This window comes from Podarcis tiliguerta (assembly GCF_965153285.1).
Source record: "Podarcis tiliguerta genome assembly, chromosome: 16".
Lineage (NCBI taxonomy): Eukaryota > Metazoa > Chordata > Lepidosauria > Squamata > Lacertidae > Podarcis > Podarcis tiliguerta.
This window is the reverse complement of record NC_139549.1, coordinates 34,342,928-34,356,639: the sequence shown is the minus strand read 5'-3', so window position 1 is coordinate 34,356,639 and position 13,712 is coordinate 34,342,928. Positions and strand designations below refer to the sequence as shown.

Sequence of the window (13,712 nt, the reverse complement as noted above, 5' to 3'; positions counted from 1 at the left end):
CTATACGGGCCTTTGTTGGTAAGGTGATGTCTCTGCTTTTTAAGATGCTGTCTAGGTTTGCCATCGCCTTTCTCCCAAGGAGCAGGCGTCTTTTAATTTCGTGACTGCTGTCACCATCTGCAGTGATCCATCCATTATTATTATTGTTCTAAGAATTTTAAGGTCTTACATATATAAAATAAATGTTCATAAATGTACCAAGCACACCCCCCCATATATATATATATACCACATGTCTGAAGCCCACAGAAAAAGTCCTGAAAGCATTTTGTCCCTTCCAAATTTACCTCAAATATTGTCTCCCCGTTGTCTTTTTGCTCTCAAATCCTGTCTTAAGGGCACATTTAAGATTTCCGAAATTAAGTAGTTATCATCACAAAAGAATAGCCAGGCTCTCCAGGTAAATCCATGCAGGGGTTTCCTGCTGGCCCCTTCTCTGATGTATGAGGTATTGGGGGTGGTCTTGGATTACACCCCTTCTGTGATGTATGTATGGGGCTGGTCTTGAGCTCCAGGGCGGGGAATTTCAAAAGTTTCTTCGTATAGGAGTTTGCCCACCATTGTTCTGGATCCCTCTCCCCCTTTGTGTGTGGGCTGGAGCACCCTCTTGCAACAGTTCAATCAAGATCAGGCTTACGAGCTGCTTTTCTTCTCACCATTCTCTGCTTGGCCTCTGTTATTTCCTCCTCCAGATAGAGAACCTACCAAAGGACTCTAGATGAGCTCTTGGGGACCCCATAAGCGAAAAGGAGTTGCTCTTTTTCTTATAACAATATCATGGGATAGGACGTCCCTATTTTGCGTGGGAGAAACGCTGGAGGGTATCTGAGCGCGCACATTTGCCAACGCTGCTGGACGCATTCCCCCCCCCCCCCGCCCCGCGGCGCGCACGTCCTCCCCGCCGGCTCCGGGCTCCTCCCCTTCGCGAAGCCGGCGCGCTGCTGCGCTCGGCCCCGTTCCGCCCCTCCGCGGCTGCCGTAGTCGGCCGCCGCCGCCGCCGCTCTCCCTTCCCTTCCCTTCGCTCCCACGTGGTTGCCGGGCAGGAGCAGCTGCGGCGGCGGCGGCGGAGTAAGTGGCCGGAGCGGCTCTTGGCGGAGGGCAGGCGCGGGGAGCGAGGGGATCCCTTGGTGGAGGAAGGAAGGAGAGGGAGAGGGACCCCGGCTGCGCCCCGCTCGTATGCCCTTCCTAGCCTGGCTGCGGTCGGGGCGTCTGGCCGCTCATTCCCTCGGGAGAACAGCCAGGGGCTGGCGGCTGAACGGCATGGCTAGCGTAGGTATCGCCTCTTGATCTTCATCCGGGAAATCTTCCTTACAATATGACTTTGATCAGCTGGTGCTTCTTAAGAAAGGTGTTCACTTCAGGGCGCAGGAAACTGCCTTGATGCGGGGCTAACTCAGGACTTGCAGGGCTTGAGAGAGGGGACCTGGAGATGCCACCGGGGGGCGTTCGGCATCATCGGCATCCTTGTTCTTACTATTAATTAAATTTCTATACCGCCCTTCATCCGAAGATCACTGGGCGGTTTAGGAAGACATAAAGATTCATGCGGTAATAACAAACCCAATCCATACAGAAAAAGAGATTCAGTGCAGATAAAAAGATAAGATGCATGCCTTTTCCTATGCAACGTGGTGTTTTTGTTGGTTTATATTCCGTTCTTTTAAAAAAAGTGTAGTTTTACCTCTTTGTCCCCTGAATTGCAGGGATTCTTCTGTTGTTGATGCGTTACCTGATCTTCAGAGATGTGCATTGTGAGCTGCGACGAAGTTGCTCGTTTTAGCTTGGCGTATGGCATTGCGTTGAATGATGATGTCTGTATACGTATCTATATGTAAAGCAGAATTAAAATGCCACCAAAACCCCCAGTAGCTCCTTTTGGACTTACTTGCTTGGTTGCCTTAAGAAAATTGTCTGTTGTCAGTTGATTTTGAGTGATCGATTCAATATCTGTGTAAAGAAGGTTTCTGTGGCTGACGTGCCCTTTAAATGAAGGACTTCATTAGCTTTCGGATGATCTCTTCTAGTGCTTTGCAATGGCGGAGGAGTTGAGAACCGTGGCCGGCAACCAAGCCAAGAGGCTGAAGAGCAGCTGCAGCAACAACGAGGAGGCAGTGGAAGAAGTTGGAAAGCAGGAGGAAAACGGGCATGAAACGAAACGGATCAAGACCAGTGGGGAAGAGGTGGAGGACGGGGTGAAGAGGTTCCCCAAAAGGAAGGTTGTGATGCTGATGGCATATTCAGGGAAAGGCTATCATGGGATGCAGGTGAGTGGTTCAGGTACCTATGCTTGGGGAGTGTTTGTGGAGTTACCAGGCTAATTTGTCATTGGCCTTTGTTTAGGCATGTAGGTATAAGATGAGGATGGGGATTGGTGGTCTTGCTGCTGCTCTGTTTTGTCCACCTATTTATTTATTCAAAGCGGTGGGGAACCACTGGCCCTCCAGATCTTTGAGGCTGGTGGGAATTGTAGTCCAATGACATTTGGAGGGCCAAAGGCCCCCTGCCCTATGATTCACACAGGTGAATACCACTGCTTCCCCCTGTGCTATAGGGAGCCTTCACTGCCTTTGTGACAGTAGAATTTAAACACAAGGCTGCAGAGCGGAAGAAAAGCAGGGTGACTCCCATCTTGCCTCCCTTGAGAGACCATGTGCCTTTGGGTCTCCTCTTAGCCACCACTTTTAAGACTTGGTGTCTGAGTTTGCTTTCCTCCCTTCTTCCTCTCCATTATTTTCCCCGCAAGTGCCATGTCTTCTAGCTTGCAAATCTGAGGGCAGGGACTCGCCCACTACTGATGTTTGCAAGTTCTTCCTTTTAGCTAAAGGGCAGGCTAAAGAAACCAGACCAGTTACCACGTTAACACCTTTCTTTGATCCATCCCAGGCGCTTGTACCTGGTCTGACTTCCTGATCCTTAGCTCATCCTTTGTAGCAGCCAAGAAGCTCCAGCTCTGGCAAGTGAGATGCATTCAATCTTTTCTTCTTTTTCATTCCAGCGCAATGTGGGGAATGCTCAGTTCAAGACGATTGAGGATGACTTGGTGACAGCCCTCATTCGATCAGGCTGCATCCCAGAGAACCACGGTGAAGACATGAAGAAGATGTCTTTCCAGAGATGCGCCCGGACAGACAAGGTGATGCGGTTTTGTGTGTGCCAATGGGAGTTTCAACAGCATGGAGTGTCGGTATTGTGGATTGCAGCTCCTGTCACACAGTGTAGAAAATACTGAGCTTGATGGGCCAATGGTCTGACTCTGTATAAGGCAGCTTCTTATGTTTCTATATGTGGCACCCTAACACATATGTAATATACATGGTCCCCAGGTTATGGTTCGGCATAGAGACCCTTGCATTCTTCAACTCGGTTCCATTTTGTTTGCTTTCAGATTATGCTAACTTCCTGAATCGATGATTAGGACCCTCAGCCCATCACTGTCTGATGGAGACTTTTCTGGTTCCCTCCTCCCTGTTGATTTTAATCCCTACCTGTTGATCCACACAGGGTGTATCTGCAGCTGGGCAGATCGTGTCGCTGAAGGTCTGGTTGATAGACGATATCTTGGAAAAGATAAACCACCATCTTCCTCCTCATATACGAATTCTAGGTAAGGGAGTAAATAACAGGAGCTTTTGGTTGTGGGCCTTGATCTCGGTGATCTCACCTTTCAATCTTTCATAAGCAGAGCAATAGGGATGAGCCCTTCTTGCCAGCTTGTAAATGCATAGGCGAGGTGGGCCTTGGTGTTGAGGGTGCTTTGAGTTAAGCTCTGTGACATCAGAAGACCCCTCGTGTCCCCCAGGTGCAGGAGTAGCCAACCTGGAGCCCTGCAGATGTTGGACTCCAGTGTCTATCAGCCCCAGCCAACATAATCAGGGGTTAGGGATGATGGGAGTTCTCATCCAACCACTTGACTACCCGGCTCTTCTGGATAGACTCCAGAAGGCACCTACAATTAATTAGGAACACCACGTTTCCTCATTGGTATCCACATGAGAACAGAGCATTTTAGAGCTCGTTAGATGACCAAAATCCTTGCCAGCTTTCTTAAGAAATGCCTTTACTGAGTTGCGTTTCCAAGTGATGCCCGCTGCAGTCTTGGATGGCCGCTATAACTAAGGTCCCATACACAGACAAACTTTGTATTTGTGGTCAACCACAGGTGAAAGACATCACTCATTATCTGTTAACCTGCCCCTTATATAGGTTTCTGAAACCTTGGTTCTCAGGGACAGCTCAGTCGGTAGAGCATGAGACTCTTAATGTCAGGGTCGTGCATTTGAGCCCTCTGCCGGGTGAATAATTCCTGCGATAGAGGGGGTTGTACTAGATGGTCCTCGTGATCTTTTCCAACTCTACAATTTTATGATTCTGTAAAAGCATCATAGCAGAAAGGGTTTGGTTTCTTTTGAGTGACAGTAATATCTTTGTAACGCACAAAGTAACATTTTCTGCATTGTTTACCAAAAAAAGCAGGAAAAGGGGGTTAGATAAAATCACTATACATTGTTTCAGTGATTCAGAGGTTTAATCTGAGATATAAGCCTCTCTTACATCATGGAAGTCCGCTTATATTATGTAGGGGTATGTGTATTGCATTATTTTATTAATCCTATTGCTGCAAGTTTGTCATGGCCTTTGGCTAGAACAATAAACTTCTGAACTGGCTCTCCATGGCCCTGGAAGGTTAGCAGAGGCAGGGTCTTTGGCAAGCACAATTTTTTTGCTTTTCCCCACCAGTACCAATGTTTCCCATGACCTGGGGTGAGTTGGCATTTTTTAAGTAGGCCCTTCCACTTAGATGGGAGAAGCTTATGTGCCAGGCCCAAATGATATAATTGCTGATTGTGGAAAGTGAAAGCGCAGCAGTCAAGACAGGCCCCACGTTGTGCCAGACACGATGCACTTCCTTGTGTGGTCAGTTCCACACACACACACACACACACCCTGCCAATGGAATGTGAATAGTTTTGCCACCTGTACATTTTGAAGCCTCGGTGTACTGAGAAATTTGAGAGTTCCATTAAGCCAAAACTGTGGACCCCTGAACCTAAAGCAGGTCTGGGGGAGCCTGATGTTGGGACTCCAGCTCCCATCATCCTCTGCAAGGATGGACAATGGTCAAAGGATGATGGGAGCTGAGCTTCAGTGACATTCGGAGGGTGACAAGTTTTCCCCCCATCCCAGTGGTGAAGTATCCTGGGTCCACGGTTCACCTGAAGCTTACTTGATGGGATTGTACAGATCCAGTTAATAGAACATGCGTGTTTTAATCTAGGACTGAAACGGGTCACAGGAGGCTTCAATTCCAAGAACAAATGCGATGCCCGGACATACTCTTACATGCTGCCAACTTTTGCCTTGGCACACAAAGACTGCGACCTCCAGGATGACACGTACCGCCTGAGCACGAAGACGCTGGAGACCGTCAACAGCCTTCTGGCTTGCTACAAGGGGACGCACAACTTCCACAACTTCACCTCTCAGAAGGGGCCCAAAGACCCCAGCGCCAAACGCTACATCATGGAAATGTACTGCGAGGAGCCCTTTGTGAGGGAAGGCATGGAGTTTGCCGTGATCAAGGTGAAAGGGCAAAGCTTCATGATGCACCAGATCCGGAAGATGATTGGGCTGGTGATCGCCATTGTGAAGGGCTTCGCTTCCGAGGCCATCATGGAGCGTTGCTGGGGGGAGGAGAAGGTGGACGTCCCCAAAGCCCCGGGGCTGGGCCTGGTTTTGGAGAGGGTTCACTTTGAAAAGTACAATAAACGTTTTGGGAACGATGGGCTCCACGAGGCCCTGGAGTGGGTGGAAGAAGAAGAAAAGATTGCTGCTTTTAAAGAGCAACACATCTACCCCACAATCATAAGCACGGAGAAAGAAGAGAAGTCCATGGGGTGCTGGGTGGAGACACTCTCCAACCACGACTTCAATTCCACTGTCTCGAGGGCACCGGTGGACAACAGGGATTCAAAGGTAACCCAATTGGTGGCCATCACTGCATTCCAAAGTTTAACTATGCGCAGTGTGAAGAAGTGTTTCTTCCATCTGTCGTGAGTCTTGTAACGTGTAGCTTCATTGTTTTTCCACTATGCGAGTGGGAGGAAAACCTTCCTGGATCCACTTTCTCCACGCATTCCATAATTTTTAAACCTGTGTTTATGAATGCCACTGACAGTTGTGACCACGCTGTTTCTTTATCTCCTTTTTCCAGAGTGATGATCCTGAGGGCAGCGATGGATGCGGAGATGACTCGGACTGAACTGAAATCCGCTCCAGAGGGCAGAAATATAACAGCACGTGGGTTGCCCCACACCGTTCTGGGAAACTTCTGCTCAATAACCTTGGGGTCATCTCTCAACTGGTGGTGTTTATCTGCTTGGGTGATGAGCATTGCCCACCAGGCCAAGCTGTGGGAGGAGAAGAAAAAGGACCTTTAGAGCAACTTTGTCTACAGTGGGAAATAATGTCAGCTGGAGCCAATAGTGCATTAATTATGCTTTACAAAAGAATTATGTCATTTTTACTGTGTCCAATGCACAATAGAAAGTAATTAATAATCGGACTCTTAAGACAATGGAAAGGTTTTTTAAGTATCATTTCCCCCTCCTTTTTAAAATGAAGGCCAAAGTTTCTTCCTCCTTTCTTTTGGGCTTTTTCTGATTGTACTTCATTCCAGCTCAGCTTGTGGAAGGGGAGACGCCCTCTTCCTTTCCTTAGCTTGCCATGTCTTTGCCTCTGGTGTCCCAAGAGACAAAATAGTTTCTCTGAACAAAATCTGACTGTGGAATATCAAACTTTTCACTTTCTCTCCTTTAAAAAATGAGCTACTTGTGTCAGAGGGCTTTAAAAAGAAAAGTTTGTCTCTGGTTTTTGTTTCCTTTTTTGAGAATAAAATAAAGACTTCTCGTGGCACAATTAGAAAAAAATAAATCATACCTACGTTTTCTGTGTACAAAATAAAAGAGCTTAAGATTGTGAGAAGAGCCATCATCCTGTTTTTCCTGTGGCCAGCCAGACTCTTTTGGGAAGTTTGAAAGTAGGACCTGAATGCAACAACACACTCTCCATTTGTGATTCCTAAAAACTGGTACCCAGCAACACATTGCCTCTGACAAAGGAGAGAGAACATTGCCATGACACGTGTGTGTAATAATAGTAACAATGGGATGCTTTCCTGCCCTGATCCTAGGTCTGAAATCATATAGTGCACGGGTCAGTGATTCTGGGGTCATAGTTCTGTGTGGATCTCCCCCTCCATGGGCAGAGAGGGGCAGTTGCATTTGGAGCGACAGGTGCCTCCATCTTCCTTTACTTCATCAGATGAACACCACATCATCTTTAAAGTGGGGTACACGGTTCTCCTCCCTCCAAGTTAAATCCTTGCAACAATGCTGAGAGACAGTGACTAGCCCAAGGACACAGTGAGCTTCCTGGCTCGAGTGCAGATTTGAACCCTGGTATCCTAGATCCTAGTTCAGCATCCTAACCGCTACACCTCACAGGATCTGGCAATGGGGCAGCTTCCTCCTTGACACCTGAAGGCAGAAGGCTTTGCACACACTTTGTGACTGTATCACTAACTGCTAAGCTGCAGAGGTCATATACACAAAGCACTCTTTAACACAACTTGAACAGTCACCCCAATACTGAGAACCAGTGCTCCCACCCCCCAAAAAATGTTTATGGGTACTCTCATTTTCCTACTCATATTGAAATACTGTTCCGCAATGTGACCAAACTTAGATTCACAAAATGTTTAGGGGTATGCGTCCCCCCCAGAAAAAGAAAACTGCTGAGAACTGTAGTTTACCCTACAGTGCTACAGTTCCCAGGATTCTTTTGTAAGGTGGGGCGTGTGTGCTTTAAGATTGTGCTTTGCATGCAGCCAAAATATGTTTTCTCATTTATATGCGCGACTTTCACTTCGGAGGAGGTAGGGATCTGTGTCTGAAAGTGAGGTGTGGTGTCGTGGTTTAGGCTAGGTTTGCAGAGACCCACGTTTAAATTGTTCTTTGGCCAGCGACTCTACTGAATGGTTTTGGGGTGATTGCTGTTTCTCAGCCTGGCCTTCTCCACTGAGTTGTTGTGGTGGACAGAGTGGATGGTAGTAAAGCGGGGGGTAGGGGTGGGGAGGAATTAATGGCCCACCTTGAAAGTTTGCTTTTCAAAGGTTTCCCAAGCAGCCTCACAATAATTACAACTCCCATGGTTCTCTCTCTGTGAAATAGCCCTGTCAGTTGTTTTTCATCTGAATATATACTACAGCAGGCATTCAGTTGCTGCCAGGTTTGTTTATTATGCATTAAAGAGATTTATATCCTGCCTTTCCTCATAAGGAGCTCAAGACAACTTATACTGTATAGTTTTTAATAATTATAAATATCTATATGGTTTCAATTGTATCAATGTTTGATACTTAAAAAAAAGAGTTTTGTTCTGTGTTTTTAGCAGTTGTTTTTTTTTGTCTGTAAGCAGCCTTGAGTCTGTCAGGGTTTAAACAAACGTATGTATGTATGTATGTATGTAATAATATGGTTCCTATTTCTTCCGTCACCCATTTTATCCTCACAAGAACTCTGCTGGGTAGGCTCAGGCTACACTGACAGAAAGCAGCTGGCTCCAGGTCACCTTAAGCCTCTGCTTTAGCCCAACAGCCTTAAAAGCTGCACCTCAGTAGTGTAAAAGCCAGTTCTGAGAGGAATGGGAATTTAGGGGGGGTGACTTGTGACGTAATATGACGTCCCAAACACCATGGTTCATGGCTTCCGATCCGTCATGCATCTTGGGAAAGAGAACGCGCATCGCATTTGACCTTCCTTATTGCGTCCCTGCTGGGTTACCGTACCCTTACTCGCCCGCCCGCCCGTCCCGCTATTTGCTGAGCTTGTGATAGGCGGGCTGCTCTAACAGTCAGTACAGCTTACCCAATACCGCGAGAGTTCTCGCGCGGCGCCGGCCAATGGCACCTTGAGCTCGCGCAGCCCCTCCTTCACAAGCTCGCAATAGTATCTTGTGGAAGGGGAGAGCTTGCGCGCGCGCCCTCCCCCCTACGGTGTCCTTCAAATGGCATCGCCCACCGTGGATCCTCCGCGAGGCGGTGGCAGGACAGACCAAATGCAATCTTTCGAGAGGGGTGAGCCTGTTTAATGGGTAGGTAGGCTTTGTGCAAGGGCGGGTGAGGTATTTAACGTTAGATACTGAGGTGGTATTAGCATTATTAGCTTGACTGCCTATTCTTTTCTTTTCCCTCGGCAGGAAGGTGGGGGGGGGGGGAGAGACACACACGACTTCTGCAGTTGGTATGGAGCAGGCTGAAGTTCCACCGGGAGAGTTTCCCCCCAGCCTTGCATTCACTACCCAGAGGACACGAAGTGGCACAGAAGCGAAGATGTAACCTGCTGTTGGAGGCCCTCTTCTGTCTTAATCAGGATCTCTGTTGGGGCCTTCTGCGTGCAAAGCAGGTGCACTCCCACTGAGCTGCTGTCCTTTCTGCATGGTGCTTTAAAAATGCAATAAGAGAGGTAAAGTGATTAAAGGAAGCGATCAAAACCACATCTGTGTGCATGTGATGGTGGCCTCAATATCTTTATTCCTTGCAGCATTCCAGTGTGGTGGTTGTATAAACTAACAGCACTGAATTTTGAATTGCATTTTGTTATGTTTCTGTATACGCTGGAAGCTACCCAGAGGGGCTGGGGCGACCCGGTCACATGGGCAGGGTACAAATAATAAAATTATTACTATTATGGTAATATAATCTACCAGTACTGTGGTGGGTAATTAGTCCTGAGCGTCTGTTTTAGCGCTTGTTTTCCTCTACCTTACTCCAGAGGCTCTCTGACCCGTAGAGTGCTTTGGCATTGCCTGAGGATATATTGAAATCATGCTCATATCCCTCCCCAGTAGGATGTTTGGTTCCCATTGGGGTCTACAATTTGAGCAAACATTCATCTGATGGTAGGTACTTACAAGACTCTGGGCGCAGGCGTGAGGCGGCACATGTACAGAATGCATACAGTGGTACCTCGTTTTACGAACTTAATCCGTTCCGGAGGTCCATTCTTACACCGAAGCCGTTCTTAAACTGAGGCGCGCTTTCCCTAATGAGTCCTCCAGCCACCAGTGCCCTTCCACTGTTCGTTGACCGAGGTAAAGTTTGCTAACCGGAACAATACTTCTGGTTTTTCTGGTTTTGCGGAGTTCGTAACCGGAATAGTCAGTTAACAGGACTGTTCGTAGACCGAGGTACCGCTGTATTGGCAAATTACGGTGATGGATTGCAGCTTTACAGCATACCCAACCTCTCTGTGAGCAAAATCGGGGAAAGGGGCATGAGATCTGGGGCTTAGCACAAAAGTACTTGTTAATAATTATCCCACATCTTTGCAGTTGGTGGTGGTGGTAATGGCAGCCATGTTGGCTGACTGCATTTGAGAGTGTGGCGGGTTTAAAAGTTGATTGATTTATTTAATGCAGCTTTGTAAGGAAGCCCATGATAGCTGATTAGCTTAAGGCAGGCATAGGCAAACTCGGCCCTCCATATGTTTTTTGGGACTACAACTCCCATCATCCCTGACCACTGGTCCTTTTAGCTAGGGATCATGGGAATTGTAGTCCCAAAAAAACATGGAGGGCTGAGTTTGCCCATGCCTGGCTTAAAGGCTAGCAGAACAATCTGCAAAGAGGCTACTGTTGTGTGTTTTCATACTGGCTGCAGAGGAAGGTGACATCCAGCTAAGTCATACTTGGATAAGAATAACCATTTAAATAAATGTGCTTAAATGGGTCTACTCTGAGCATGAGTTACATCGTATAATACAAGTGTCCCTGCCCAATCTGGTAGAGATGATATGATAGTGAAAAAGAGAAGAGGAGACCAGACTAGCAGGAAAATTCAGACACTAATTCTTCATAGAGTATTCCCCAGTATCACCCGTATTGGCAGGGGATGCCCTGATGGTGCTGCTGCCACTGGATGTTGCCCAGCTGGTGTTGACCTATGTCAGGGCCTTTTCGGTGGTGGTTTCCCATTTGTGGAATGCCCTCCTTGGTGAAATGCATTTGTATCCCTCACTATTCACTTTCACAAGGAATTTAAAGATATTCTTGTTTACCCAGGCACTTGATGACTGAAATATACTGTTCCTGGCAACCATGAAAATGATTAGTTTCAAGAGTATATGATTGTTTTTAGACAAATTTTTAATTTTACTTTTAGTTGAATTGTTTTATCACTTTTCTGTGTCCTGCTGCCCTAGGTCCCTTGGGAGGTAAATTTAATAAATGAATACATAAAGTTATATATGTTTATTTTATTTATTAAATATCTATTCTGCCCTTTATTTGAGGATCAAACGGCAGTTTACAATAACCCCCCCCAAAAAAAATACATACTGTAGTAACAAAAAGAAACAATACCCCACAGTTTAAAAGGCCATAGATTTATTTTTATATGGAGACAAAAAAGTGATATTTTGATTTTCTATTCATATATAGTTAATACTCCTCTATTGTTTTTTAATTATTATTTCTTTAGGCACTTTGATCACAGCTGCGGTATCCATGCTGAACAGAGATTGTGGCTCAGCATCATGTTCAGCCATAGCAACCCTATTAGTATGAGTGGACTCATTCTGCAGTTAAGCCAAGTTTCCAACACACCTGCTAGAAATGGAACTTCCTGGAGGCGTCTAAACTCTGAAGTTTGTGAAAGGAACTGTTCTTGTAATTAGTGCTGTTCAAGCCAAGCAGCTGTGAATAATTTGTATGCATCTAAGGCATTACCTATAGGGATTGTGTCTAAACCACAGAGCCTAGGGCTTGCTGATCAGAAGGGTGGTGGTTCGAATCCCCACGACGGGGTGAGCTCCTGTTGTTCGGTTCCAGCTCCTGCCCACCTAGCAGTTTGAAAGCACATCAAGTGCAAGTAGATAAATAGGTATTGCTCCGGTGGGAAGGTAAATGGCGTTTCCATGCGCTGCTCTGGTTTGCCAGAAGTGGCTTAGTCATGTTGTCCACATAACCCAGAAGCTGTCTGCGGACAAACGCCAGCTCCCTCGGCCAGTAAAGCAAGATGAGCGCCGCAACCCCAGAGTCGCCCGCGACTGGACCTAATGGTCAGGGATACCTTTACCTTTAAGGCATTACCTATTAATGTTCCTATTTTACATTCATCCACACTTTATTAGATATTTTTATATAGATACATATATAATTTCTGAACTTTGAAGTCCGAGATGGTGCTTTTTAATTTTTTTAATGCTGTGTCTGATGTAATAAAGTAGATCATTATTTGTTAATTGAATACAGTAATAAAAAGTTTGATAGTTATTCATATTGAATATTATATTAATATATTATTAAATAAAGCATACCTTTGCATAATTCTCCTTGAGTCTTTGGTATTGTCCTCATCTCACCCTGTTTATTAATATAATCAATAAAGCAGAACCTGTTTCATAAAATGAATCCATTTCCTGTTTTTGTCTTTATGCCAGGCCTTGATTTAGTTTGTTTTTCTGCTAATATAAAAATGCGAACTTTATTATACCAAGCTTCTAACGATGGATCTTTAGAGTATTTCCAGCATTTTTCAACCAGTAAAAACCATGATACCCTGATAAAAACAAGAAGAAGCATTTCCTTATATAGGATGTGGACATTTTGACAATGAAAGATTTGATAATGATATTAATTTTGGAGCCATCTGTATTTCCTTCTTTACAGTAAGACTATACAGTATTTTTTAAAGATGCCCTGTCAAAACCCATGCACATATTGGCATTCCCAGCATATGTAGGAAATATGCCTCCCATCCCTTGCATCTCCTCGAACAAGTTTTGTGCCCATTATTCTTTTAAACTTTGGGCTGTTCCTATTGTCCCATTGTAAATGTTTGATGCCAGAACTTTCATTGTAGAATAAAGTCAAAAGCATCAATTGCTCAAATCCTGTTAAAGACCTAGTAGCCTGATTCCTGCTCTTTTGGTTTGAGATAAAGAAAAGATTGATGTAACTGGGACCAGTTTACTCATATCGTACCCAAGCTGACCTAATCTGGGAGCTGCCCCTTCAAACAGATCATGTATAAAAACTATGCCCCACATTTGCCACTGGCTTAAGTATTGAATTTTGCTCCTCCAAAAATAAAAAATAAAATAAAATAAAAGGGAGTAACAGAAAAGAAAATGGAGTTTACTCTGTCAGGAGTTTAGCCTACACTTGAGGACCCTCGCAGAGACACATGCCTGACTGGCATGTTCCCTCCCTTCTGGTCTTTCGTTCGGGAGCTTCAAAAGCTTTCTTCAGCCCGGACATCACAACGACCGATGCCAACTGACACCGGCACACTTAGGAATCCGTAGAGTTTGCGCGTGGCTTGCATGACAGACCTCAGCAACTCAGCATTTTGGCTAATCTACTTTATTTACATATAAACACACACACAGCACTGCAACATGGCTCCCTCTCTCTCTAGCATCAGACAGCAAAGAGATAAAGAACAAAGGACAATAGTCCCACTTCACGGAACACAGTAACACAGACATCCTCTCTGTAGTGGTTAAGAGCAGTAGATTCGTAATCTGGTGAACCGGGTTCGCGTCTCCACTCCACATGCAGCTGCTGGGTGACCTTGGGCCAGTCACACTTCTCTGAAGTCTCTCAGCCCCTCACCTCACAGAGTATTTGTTGTGGGGGAGGAAGGGAAAGGA

At 45.8% G+C, this 13,712-nt stretch overlaps 1 protein-coding gene and 1 long non-coding RNA gene across 7 annotated transcripts; both read left to right on the top strand.

The window, feature by feature from the left end:
* The first annotated feature begins 960 nt into the window (after positions 1-960).
* Positions 961-6,981, top strand: PUS1 (pseudouridine synthase 1). 2 transcript variants are annotated; one of them, XM_083418333.1, is made up of 6 exons: positions 961-1,273; positions 2,025-2,264; positions 2,996-3,133; positions 3,502-3,604; positions 5,276-5,973; positions 6,212-6,981. In XM_083418333.1, the coding sequence occupies exons 2-6, from the start codon at positions 2,034-2,036 to the stop codon at positions 6,257-6,259; spliced, it is 1,218 nt and encodes a 405-aa protein (XP_083274459.1). In that variant the 5' UTR covers positions 961-1,273; positions 2,025-2,033; the 3' UTR covers positions 6,260-6,981. The 2 variants fall into 2 exon arrangements, with proteins under 2 accessions (XP_083274459.1, XP_083274458.1); XM_083418332.1 differs by having other exon boundaries at positions 971-1,269.
* Positions 6,982-8,741: 1,760 nt separating this feature from the next.
* On the top strand, positions 8,742-12,386 carry LOC310666896. Of its 5 annotated transcripts, none has more exons than XR_014506065.1 (3): positions 8,742-9,133; positions 9,256-9,521; positions 11,537-12,386. It is a non-coding gene; the product is annotated as an uncharacterized lncRNA (long non-coding RNA). The 5 variants fall into 5 exon arrangements; XR_014506066.1 differs by having other exon boundaries at positions 8,742-9,163; positions 9,276-9,521; XR_014506067.1 differs by having other exon boundaries at positions 8,743-9,141; positions 9,260-9,521.
* The last annotated feature ends 1,326 nt before the right edge of the window (positions 12,387-13,712 follow it).